Source organism: Corvus brachyrhynchos, unplaced genomic scaffold (genome assembly GCF_000691975.1).
Source record: "Corvus brachyrhynchos isolate BGI_N302 unplaced genomic scaffold, ASM69197v1 scaffold27, whole genome shotgun sequence".
Lineage (NCBI taxonomy): Eukaryota > Metazoa > Chordata > Aves > Passeriformes > Corvidae > Corvus > Corvus brachyrhynchos.
In genome coordinates, this window is record NW_008239139.1 from 1077665 (window position 1) to 1090512 (window position 12848).

General features: G+C 43.0%; 1 protein-coding gene across 1 annotated transcript in view; it reads right to left on the reverse strand.

Annotated features, from left to right (window-relative positions):
• Window positions 1-12848, reverse strand: part of TMTC1 (transmembrane and tetratricopeptide repeat containing 1) — a 138205-nt gene that overhangs the window by 68628 nt on the left and 56729 nt on the right. The window contains exon 8 of the mRNA XM_017739963.1: window positions 5243-5432. Within this exon, the coding sequence (XP_017595452.1) occupies window positions 5243-5432 (190 nt within the window). The remainder of the gene's footprint in view (window positions 1-5242; window positions 5433-12848) is intronic.

Genomic DNA, 12848 nt, shown 5'->3' on the forward strand with positions numbered 1-12848 from the left:
TAGCCTTATTCACCTTGCTGTGCCTTTGAAGCAGGTATTGTTCTGGAAGTGTTGTGGAATATAAATTTTGCTAGGCATACTTCCTAACTATGCTGGTACTACTGTAGAATATTATAAAAGGCAATTGTTCCCCAGAAAGGTCCATAAGCTGTGATTTATTAATGAAATGCCAAACCTGGGAAATGAGGCAAAGGTCTCAGGAGTGCAGGGTAAAGTAAATAGCATGACAGAATACACATAGTGAGTGCTAGCAAAAACAACAGAAACATGCACACAAAGAGAAGATGCAAATGCATTCCTCTCCTGGATGGTATTGAACGTTGTCAGCTAAGAAATTTAGTCTGAAAGTTGCTGAAGAATATGCTCATATGATATCCATACATATAATCCACCAGATAAATGGCAATATGATGCCAATTACAGCACGAATTAAAGCCATCACAATATGGTATAAAATGCCTTGTCTTGGCTAAGAAGTACCATGCAGGGAAATTTAAAGAAGCAGCATCACCTTTAAAATTAGATCTGAAATAAAAAACCACCAACTGTAGCATATGAAAGATCAGGATAATACATATGTCAGTCACATGCAGTAAATATAACCTGAAAGCCATCACACACAGAATGTAGCCACATCACACAGAACAGCCAAGCACATTCTTTAAGAAAGTTATATCCTAGAGCACACTAGATGTATTTTTTTAATCGATGTGAACTGTTCGTAGCATTCCCTCCTCGGACATGGGCAAACTGGGACACATCATTATGTGCTCCTGCTGAGCAAGTAGGACCAGTGTAGGTGTGAACCACCATTAGGCAAATCCACAGTGCTGGTCACGAGTACAAATGAGTGAGGGCCATCAGTATGAGCTGCAATGCACTCCCCCAGCCTGGCCAGCCGCAAAAAACCACTGTTTCAAGTTAGTTTCCCAGATCACCCGGCTGAATTAGCCCACCACACACACAAGTTTTCCCTCTATCAGCCCTCCACATATCAGGTACCATAGAGAGAGTGGAATGCTATCCATCATGTGCTCTGTACGCATACATTCGCAGCTACAACTACAGGACAAGCTGCATTTTAATCGCACTGCATTTTAATTAAGCAGCGACCTAAAAATGCCATGCAGAGTGGCGCTTCAAACATCTGAAGGGTCTTCCTTTCATGCTCATTGAATTATTATGACATGTCAAAGAAATAACAGTCGTCCTGATGATAATGCCAAGAATTGTCCTCCCTCCAGTCCGCCAGGTGCTCCCCATATCTTCCAGCAAAGAAAGGCAGCGCCATGGGCCCTTGGTTACCCCAGTGGGCATCTGAAGCACCAGATTATTTTTCTTACCTTGTGACTGGCATGCTTGATGAAGAATGAGAATTCCCAGTGAGAGAATACCTCATCCATTTCCTGGTACCTCTGTAATCCACCAGGAAGTCACACTACATCCATTCCTTGTAGCCAAGGCTGTCTTCGAAAATGAACAATAAATAAATGCCATCCTCTTTTCCCAGCTATTAAAATTTCACTGGAATGCAGGCATTTTCAATAGCACCCCCAGCCTTTGTCACATCCCCAGCACACTGCCTGTGGGAGGATGTTCACTGCAAAGAGTTGAGCAGAACCGGAGGATTCTGAGACATGCCAGTGACTCCTGGTGCCTTGGCCAAAACAGCTCCAGAGAGGCTAATTTCCAGAGCATGCTGGGCATCCAAATGGTGAAAAATCAAGTCCCAAAATGTTTCAGAGAGCTGCTTAATGGACTGCAACTTTGTTGCATTAGTTACTACGGAAAAATCTTGGCCAGAGACAGCAGCAAGGTCCTTTTCCTCCTGAGTGGGAGATGCAACAAGGAGCTTGCCTTTTCTTTACTCCTCTCAGACCTCCTGAAAACAGGCATTAATTGTGACATGTGACAGATAGGGATGGCTACAGCAAGACACAAGGGTAGCTGTGCACCTCAGCACTATGCAGAGAAACAAGTCTTACTTGGGAAGCTGTTCACAGGGAGCTCTCCAGCTGATAAGCAACAGGGATTCGCACTACGCAGAAGAAACAACCCAGGGAATGGAAGTTATACACAGGGAATTAACAAAGCAACTTCTCCAATGACCTCCTCATTAAGTAAAGAGGAGGACAACAGTGAAGGTGCCCGAGCAGGATGAGAAGGGAGGCTTCTCACTCCAAACAAACTGGAGAGCTGCTTTCAGCAGTTTTCAGCATTAAATCCCCATCTAGTAACAGACGTGTTCCAAGGAAAGCACCCATGGGTAGAAATCTTCCAGTGTTTCTTCTCTTCCTGAGGTATAACAACGTCCACAAAATGAAACAAGAAAGCTTTGTGCCTTAGATGTCCTTTATCAGCACCACACATACATGCCCAACAGAGTTATTACCCTAATCACAAACGTCAACAAATTAGCCCTGCTTAAAATTCAACGACAACAAAGGCAGAAATCCAATCCATGCATTCTCTAATTACAGTCCACATGAAATATTCTGTGAGTCTCCTGTGAGTTTGTGCTGCAGATGCACACACATCACCCCTCGCCACTGAAAATCAGTTCAATGTTCACTGGACCAATGTCTTCACTGCTGCCAAAACAATTCCTAGCATTTCCATTCTCCATGCTGCAGAAAGGAAAGCAATGGTGCCACTGAGAAGGAATATAAGGTTTTGTTCTCTCTTACCCCTGCACACCTACACTCTAAAGAGAAAGGCACAGACACTGCATGCTTGTTCACTCTACAATCATCCCTTAGTAAATTGCAAGCTGTCTCTTCCAGGTTAGACCTTGCAACGAAAAAGGAGAGAAAAATGGCTGCTAAGACTGCTCTGTGTGTTTGCATCAAAAAGAAAGCAGAACATCTTACACTTTATGAAATGTGAGAAATCAACTGATACATCTCGTGCTGCCTCTAAGCTGTAAAACACAGAGAAACAGCTTGGCTGGGACTTGACTGAAGGATGGTCCTTCTTGGGGGGAGCAATGCCCTATAAAAAGCCACTCCTGTTGCATTTAGAAATATGCTTTCTTAGGACCGAATGCAACCAATTGTGCCTGCAGTCCATGTGCCCTGAACTTCCCTCTCCGTGTTATAAAAGGGACTGTTTGAAGTCAAATGGCATAATGTATTTCCAGGAAAAGTACTGCTTCCTGTTTGCTTTCCTCAATAATTCATACTGCTCAGCCCAACATGATCATCTTGATACCACTGAATGGCAGTACCACGATTTGGAGATTGTGTGAGCTGTTAAAAATAAAATAGAAAATACCTTCAGAAATGTAGAATTTCCTGAAAAGCAATATATTTCCAATTATACCTCTAATGACATACATACATATGCTCCATCCCTTAAAGTGTTCAAGGCCAGATTGGATGGGGTTCTGAGCAACCTGGTTTAGTGAAAAGGTGTCCCTGCCCATGGCAGGGAGGTTGGAACTGGATGATCTTTAAGGTCCCTTCCAACCAAACCCTTCTGTGATTCTATACCTAGGGCTGAGGGAAGCATGTCCAAACTGATCCCCAGGAACTGTCACCAGTTCCATGTTCACAGTGGGTTTGCTGGAGGATCCAAGTGCCCATGAGAGCACTTGGTCAAGATGGTTCTAGTTTTACTGGATTAGATACAAAAGCAGGTCACTTCAGATCCAATTTATTCAGTGTTTAGGGTGTTTCAAGGATAAACACAAAGGAATCTTGAAGATAAATTTCAAAGCACCTGGTAAGTAAATGCCCAAAGAGTAAAATTCATTTTGTTTAACATTAACAGTGGTCAAGAGCAAAAACTGAATTTCTCACAAAAAACCTACAACTTGCAGTTTCAAACCAAACAGTGGTATTCGTAAATCCAGAGTAAATTGTTTTGTTTTTTATGAAAAAGAAGAAATAAAAATATAAAGTAAAATCTTTTTCAAGCAAACTAACAGTATTAATCCAACACATAGTTCAAATTCTGACAGCAGGAGAAGAAATAAAAAGCAAACAAAACTTCAAAGAACACAGAATAAGATTTTTTTCAGAAGTCTTCAGTACTGGGCTAATGAGAATTTTATCATTAACTTTCCTGAGAACAGGATTAGGTCTAATACAAACACTTCTGAATATCCTTAGCTGTGAGTAATGGAAGCAGGAGGAATATGAGATGATATACAACCTGCAGGTAGAACTGGTGAATAGCTAATAGGGTGTTTTCCCATATTTCCCATACAGCATCTGTCAATGTATTATCTAAATTAATGACTCTGCAGTCTCAAACTGTTTGGTTCATTTTCTGTCTCTTATCAGGAGCACAGGGAAGACTGCCAGGGTAGACTGAAAATGTACATGACCTGCACATTTTAGCATAACACAGGTATTAAAAACCTGACACACTTCAACTATGCTTTTCAGTGATACGTACATTTAAGGAAGAGAAACTTTTGTACTATTTCCAGAGTGACTACCAACACCTCTCCTAAAGAAGCTTCCACAACACAACTGAAAGAGGAACAGCCTGTAACTCCCTATGATCCACAAAAAAAACCCCATTCCATGGAAGTGCATATCTGACTTGCGACAAGGCTTGCACAACCTCACTTTGATTTCTGCAATATGATTAATGGTACCTCTGAAATGCTGAATTGGGAAGTATGGCTTACCAACTGTATTATTTATGCCAAAGAACAATTTCCAGATCATTTCTGATTTCCCACATTCCATTACTCTGCTGACAAAAATAACTGTATTATTTACGCCAAAGAACAATTTCCAGATCATTTCCGATTTCCCACATTCCATTACTCTGCTGACAAAAAAAACCTTCTCATCAAGATGTATCCAATGTTTAGGTTTTAGAAGCATAGCAAAAGTGCAAGTAGAGGAATAGATTTTATTTTCAAAGAGCCCTGCAGATGACAGTTCCCAGTCCTGTTTGAAGTAAGTGACAAACAGCCTAATGACTATGGGAGAGGCAGAGATGCTTAACAACTTCAGTGGGGTTGGGATCATTAACAGTAATTGAATGTGGGAGTCCGGGCCAAGTTCTGCCCTCAAATCAGACCAATTAGACACTGAGACATTCAACTAGAGAGACATTTTCATCAGTTGAGCTTGCCTGCATTAGTTATTACTGGTATGGTTTTTCACCTCACTCCAGTGCCTTCCAGAGGAAAACATGCGCTTACCAACCATTTCAGCTGAAGATTAGGAGACAAAAGATTTTCTTTTCTTTTTATGTTGTATTGCACGGCTTTTGGGGTTACCTTGAATGCAGCAATGCAGTGTAGGCTGAGTAATGTCATCACCAGCACCAGGAACACCGTGGCTAAGTTCCTCACATCCCAGATGGACTCGACCAAAGGAATGCTGCCGACCTGCCAGTCGTAGCACAGGGTGATTGGTGCCAGCAGGAGCCACGCATTGAAGGCCAGAAGGTAGGAATAAGTTAAAAACCTGCAAATGAGAACAGGTAATGTAATACATGGAATGACTGCCAGCACAGGGAACACTTTCCTCTGGCATTTACCACATACTACACAGGAGGAGGAAACAACAAAAAAAACCTGATCAACAACACTGCACACACAGGCAGCACCACACCTCTCTGTCAAGAAAGAGATGCTACCATAGGTGAGGGGCACTTGAACAGGTCATTTGAAGAAATAACATAAGATCAGTAATATTTACATGGTTTCTATGCACCAGACTTTGGAAAACTTACAGAACTTCAACTCCCATTTGAATGTTAGACTTTTGAAGTGACTTTCTGCTGGCTTAAACAATAAATGAATAACTAAGCAGGTACATACATATACATTGAACTTTTTCACAGTTCACTGCATCACTGCTGCAATACAAAATATCCCTCTAGCTGGGTTTAACTTACAATTTAGGATTTCTTCTATCTGGACAACATGGAGCAATTAAAGTCAGACCCTTCTCTCTTTTCTCTTTGCAAACCAAAGCACAAGGAGAAAATACAGAAGAAAGGAGGGAGGGGGTGATTCTTAGCTGATCACATCGCGGCTTATTAGGGCTGGGGCCAGATTGTATGAGATGTGCCACAGAAGTGATGGGGAAGTAGGGGGCCTTTCAAATTGTTGTAATCTTCAATAATTGTTATTCTCAATAGAGAGGAAATTAATGGGGAATGGAACTGGGGAGCCTGCTGCCCTCTGGGAAGTATGCAGGGCTTTCAAAGGACTGAAAAAGAACAGCATGTGTGCAACTGGCTTAAAGAAAACAAGAAAAAAGTCAAATCAAACCAACATCCCTCTCTGCCTCAGGCTTTTGCTTCTTGGCATGCATTTGCCAAAAAGTGCATCTAAAGTTGAAATACTTTTAAGTGCAAGAGACTGCAGATTATTCCAGCAATCATGAAGTCAACCAAGTAAAATTGTGACAGGCTTCAAACAGACAAAACCCTCCGTGGCTTGCAAATGGAAAAATTCACATTGAACACAGCACCAAAAATGGCAAATACTCAAAAAAAGGAAAAAATTACATTCTATCCCGCATAGGATTTCTTCCATCTGAGCCTGCTTTGGCAGCTGTTATCACACCCAGTTGCCATGGTACCTTGGCAGGTTTATTAAAATGGTAACAAAGGACGGCAGAAATGTCAAGCCATATAAACAGAGGACTGTCTCACTTGCCACTTAGAAACATACCCCTTTGTGGTCAAAATGCAGCCCCTTACAACATTATATTTGTGGCAGAATGGTAAGACACCAAAGCTAAGTGTGACTCCCGGCAGGAAGTTCCCAGATGGGTGTTGGGCCCTAAATTTCTGTGAAAACATACTTGAATAACTACAAAGTTAGGATATCAGTTTCTTTTCTCATCCAAAAAACAAACATCTCCAGCAGCACAGTGACCCAAAACAAGGAGGCTTACTGAGCTGGAATGTTTCAATGTAAACAGTCACAGAGGCTCATTCTCATTTTCCCACATATCTTTCTAAGTTCTCAAATCTGGAAAGTGGAATATTCTCACATTTTTAAGGTTTTCAGCCATTTGGTACACTTCTCTTCCATATCCCCCATTTTCCTCACCTTCCCCACCCTACAGCGATTAAAAAGCCAGTTCCAATTTAAGAGAGCATCCCTCAAAAACATAACCTTATTTTGCTCAAACGATTCTTAATTTTGATTGTTCTCTCTTTCTAAAGAAACAAATGTATCTTCTAGTCACCAACCCAATCTCTTCTGGCCCACATTACAGAGAAACATAGCAACACAAACTCTGGTGGGACTTAATCACACCAAGGCACTCACTCGTGACATTATGTGTGGCCTGACCTACCTCTGCTCAGCCACAATAAAACAGACTTCTCCATCAGCCTCAACACATCAGCTCAGAAAAGGCTGCCAGCATTTATTTACAGCTACTTACTTCAAAGCCAAACTGAGATCCATTTCTAGCTTTATTGTCAAAACAAAAGCACGTCCATTTAGATGAATCTGAATAATGTCATGGCATATGGTATGTTACTACAATTGTGTATATCAGACAGGATTTCCAGAAGCACTGAGTTGGTTTTGCCCTTGATCCTTTAGGAGAGCCCAGTTTTTGGAGGGAGTGTCCTTTTATGCCCTGGCATATTAATATTTTCAATAAGCATGAAAATATTCATGAAAGTTTGTATGCAAACCACAACACACACCAGAAAACCCTCCCCCTGTTTACTCAGGCTGTTGGGTAGAAAGGAACAAGATGACATTTGGGATCTTGGCAAACTGCAGCATTGCAGCTAAGGACAGACTAGTTGCTTTTCTGCATCTTCACTGATAAGGCAGGAGCTGATATGTCCCTACACAGCACAGAATAAATGAACACAGTCTGCTGCCATAACAAATTGAGTCAGCTTAATAACTTAAGTAGAGGTATTCGGAGTAGCCAGATCAGTGTGAGTTAATGCACTTCTGCTGGAAAGGTAGGACAAGCTCCTGGTGAAGATGGGAAGACGACTGCAGGACACTCACTGATCAGGAATGGTTTGTAAACATGTGCCTATTTCCAAGTGCTTGTGAGGCTTCAGTCTTCCTTGGGAGCCATGTGCAACTTGCTGCCAGAGGTGGGTCCCAAAGGAGATGGACAATCGCTCCATTCCACTATGGCAGTAATTAGTCTTTAAATACCCTGTTCCAACAGCAGTGAAATATTTTACAGCCTGTGACAGTCATTACCACTGTAAGTGTACAGTTAATTGGTTGGCCTCTGCAGACACCCTACTGGAGAACCCTTGACCTCATCTCCTGGGTGATCTCCCAAGCACCCTCACTGAACGTGCATGTCCCATTAGCAGGCATGGTACCAAGATCCATGAAGGCACTGCCTGACTTTTGGAGGCATTTGCAAGCTGCAAGAAAGCCTTGAGCAGGCTCTGAGTCAAGTAAAAGTTTGGATATGCTTTCAGCATTGGTAAGCTGTCCTTGAACACGATGGATGGCTGTATAAAACAAAGCACTATAAACTATCACTATTCTAGGTTCTAGGAAAAAATAACGGGATGCTAATAATAGTTACTGACAATCCAGTGCTGCTTTTTATTTCTGGCTCTCGAAAGCATATGATAATTCCTTCACGTCTATGTGGCTCTCGTACCACAAGCCTAAGGAGAAAGCTAAACACAGGAGAAAGTTTGGAAGAAACCTCTGACCAAAGCTGACACCTCAAGGAACTAATTTGCAAATTTTGAAAAGACTTGAAGATTCCGAAATCACTCCAGGAGCTAATTACATTTCAGCAACCTACCTGCAAATGGCAACAAGAGTATTTTCTTTTAATTAGTTGACTAAGTGAATGACATTTTAAATTAATGATCTTCTCTGTATTGCTTCTGGTGTCTACTGGAATTCCAAGGGAGAAAAATCCCTGCCTGTAGCATCTCCCACTCTCCCAGTTAATCCCATGAAAATCAGAGTATTATTGGTGAGGTGACTGGAAGATTTTGCCTCTTAACTGGCAAACAGTTTTCCCCCAGGCCAGGTAACAGCATTTGCATTGCAGTAAATTTTTTATTTGCAAACTGAGCATGCAAATCCAAGTTTCAGCAGGTATCAAGTGTTCTTTTCACTTCTCGTCATCTCTGGCATGCTCAGAAAAACACAGTTCCTCCTGTTGGTAGCCAGTGTTGCCATGGCAATCCAGTTTGTTTAGTTTCAAATTTTTTTAGTTTCAGTGTTCTGTTGCATGCTTTGAGATAAATACAGGATGACTCATATCTAGAACTTGTTGCAGAAAACAACTATCAGAACTGATTGTTTCTGCTGCAAAAATGAACACAAAGGGTACTACTCAAAGCCACAAACAATATGACAGGAAAATACTTGCGGAATTGTCTGTAACCCTTTGCTGTAACAGAGACCAACAAGCTTGGAAAAGCTCTCATCTCAGCTCTGCCAAACCCAGGCAATCAGAGAGCAAAAGGAATGTGAGACTAGGTAAAAAAAATTACAAGATTTATAGACATTTATGAGGCATTTCCTTTCTCTTCTGATTTTGGAGCAGTTTAAGCTTTCTCCCCACAGCAGCCAGGACTGAGATTATAGATTTCTTTCTAAAACTGTGCTACAAGAGTGATCACAAAGCTCTGACCATGTCCCACCAAACCTACATGGAGAAGTGGGGGCCAGTGATCCTATTTTTTCTAAGTGCATATTGTGCTGCAACCTACCAGCCACCCAGTTCTGGGACAAGCCAGACAGACAACCCTACCCACAAAGAGCCAGCAGGGTACCCACCTGCAAGTGAAACATCTCCCAACTGGGGATTTTAACAAAGCAAAGGCAAACCATTCTCCTGGCTGGGAAAAAATGGACCTATCTAGAAGACAGGTGATAAGTGCACTTAACTAGTACTTGGGGAAAAAAGAAGGGCAGTTATGAAGCAGGTAGGGATCTGAAACAGAAGTAGGAATACAGTTTTTGCCCTTTCAGAAGTCATAGACCCTGGTTATGCTCTTCTGACACAACCTCCACACTGCTAGGCACTCAGGAAGGTTTCAGTTCACGACAAGGGTAAGAAGAGCTTTTTTATTAGAGAAAAGAGCTTCTCATTTGTATTAACATCTGAACTGATTTTGGCTCAAGGCTCTCTTCATCCTCTTACAAAGCACTAAACCCAAGTGAGTTTGACGAGTCACTTCACAGTAATGTCCTCCTAGGACACACGTGGCTGTGATTATAACCAGGTAGTGGTATCTAGGATATTGTCTTCAAATTGTATATATTTGCACTTTCCCTGGGGACTCCCAGCCCAGTCATACCTTCCCACACGAGTTTATTTTCCTGCTCTGTATATTGTCAGCCCAAACATTTTCTTTTCAGAGCCTTAGAAGAAAAAAATTCCCACTCTGTCTATCCAGCTCATTCAGGGATAGTGGAGTAAACGACACAAACAAGCAGCAGACAGACTAATTCCATTTAACACCCTGTCATAGGTTAGCAAGCATAGTCCCGGAAGGGACGTCCTTGCTAAGGGGTGCTTACAGTTTCCTCTGGGAACTGATAGAACCTATCAGCTGGCCAGTTTGAATATGGACAATTCTCTAAGCCACTTAAAGTTGTGATCACCTCTGTGATCCACATTTAAGAATAGGCAAACTCCCCCTCCAAGCTCTCTCTCGTTTCCGGCGCTGGGACAGGTGGCTGCAGGGCCCGAGCAGGGCCCAGTGGGCCCGGCCAGGCCCTGCTGGGGCCAGGCCGGGCCGGACCACGGCCATCCTGGGGCCAATGGGCCTGTTCCACCCACGAAACCCCTCCACAGCCCTGCTGTGGGCAGCCGAAGTGGCCTGGCTCTCCCCCCTCTCCACTATGATAAGCCACATTCCAGCTGCAAGGCCGAGGTGCGATTAACCCTTTTAGTGCTGTGAAGAGCTGAAAACCTGAGGGAAGAGAGAGAGGAGATGCTTAAAGCTGAAATTCTGTTGTGAAGCTATGATATATCAGAGTATCCTGTTGTAATTTCATGAAGATATGGGGGGTGGAGTGTTCAACTCGTAAGCAAAAGCACCTGCGCTGAGATAGGCAGATGCTGACGCAGCTGTAATTTCATGAGAAGTTTGGACAGGGAGAGATGAACCAGATGAGGACTTTTGCTCCAAACGGGAAAGGAGAAAACCTCAGTCCCTAGAGATGAACCAGATGAGGACTTTTGCTCCAAATGGGAAAGGAGAAAACCTCAGTTCCTAGAGATGCTCCCAGAGATAGTCCTAACGATGAAGATGATGAAGACCCTTTGCTCCCAGGGAAGGAGAAGGGCCTCTGTTTTTGTTTCTGAACGGCTCAACCTTAAAATTGTACCCCAAAAAACTTCAAGAGTGGACCCTCGAAAGCAGTTGCGGGAAAAGCTGCAAGTCGGGGGAAAGGACTCACACGCAGGCAGAGAGACTCCTCTTCCTAAATGGACTGAACAATATTTGGAAGTGGGCGGCTGTCTCGTTGTGATAATGTTTTCATAGCATGAGCAAGAAGAGACTTCTCTTTCTAAATGGACTGAACAAGGTTATTATGGAAGTGGTAAACAGACTGAACATCTTAAGGGTTGTCTTTTCACATTGTCAGTGGGAGAAGGGAGGAAGGGGGGGGGAGGAGGAGAGTTCTGAAGGTGGTATAATTTTTTTTTTTTCTTCCTTTAGGTCTGTTAATAAACTTCTTTATATTCTTTCAAGTTTGGTGCCTGCTTTGCATTTCTCCTAATTCTTATCTCACAGCAGATAAACAGTAATGAGTATTTTGGACCAAACCACTACACACCCAAATGTGAGTATAAGTTAGACAGAAAATACTTGTAACTGGAAAAGTACCTGTGTATTCCCTTTCATCAAACCTTCTGCATTTAGGGAAAAGAGCTGCCAATCAGTAGAGGACAGGAGTAGGAAAGACAAAGATGGGGATTAACAGAGAGCTGCAGTGTGATGAATAACAAGGTAACTCCTCTGGAAGGTGGGCTTGTGTGCCGCAGGGACACAGGGGGAAAAGCGGACTGTGTTGTCCTCTATAGCTACACAGCCTGAAGAGCTTTAATCTGGTGAATGGCTCTTTCTCAGTTGTTTAAACTCTGTGGCTAAGAATCTGAAAAATACTGAATTCTTCAAGAGTAAAGACTTTCAAAGAGCCTGTGAATTTCCAGTGAAACCCAAGCCTGCTGTCAGAACCTCAGTGCTGGAAAGCCTGGGATTGCTCTCGCACTGCAAACCTCCATGTGCTGTGGGTTAGGACATGCCTTGTGATCACACCTGATCTTCAACTCCTCACCAACAGCAGCACATTCCAGAGTCATGCAGCCCAAATTCCCCAGCAGTGCCCAGCAGTGGGCAACTGCTTCAGAAGAGGCTCACTGAGGCAGCAGCAGATGGAGGGTTCTGTGGACAGCCACTGAGATCCTCAAGAAATTAAAAACCAGACCACGTTTCTGGAAATGGCCTGTTGTATCCCAGAGCATTACTCACCCCATGCTGGTGGGAGCCAAAGGGATGTTCTGGGCACATCTGTGTGGAAGTATTTTGGAAAGCAAAATGCATGGCCTGTAGCAGTCAATGGTGTCTGCTTTGGCTGCAGCCTCTCTACTCCATATGCAGGCTCTGGCAGGGAAGGCTTGTTGTGTAACAAGCACTTGCAGCAAGCACCACAACCCATTAAAATGCCTACCAAATCCCAGAGCAGCACTACCAGGGTCTATTCATCACACCAAGAACACCTGAATGAGAGAGATGCTGAAATCTTTCATGTGGCTCTGAGAGTGCCACCTTCCCTGCAGGGTGGGCTTTGCTTTGGAGCAGCATGTTCCAGCCAGACCTTAACCCAACGCCCAACACCCCTTGAAATAAAGACTACTCTTTACACTTAATGTATGGACTGTCTGGCC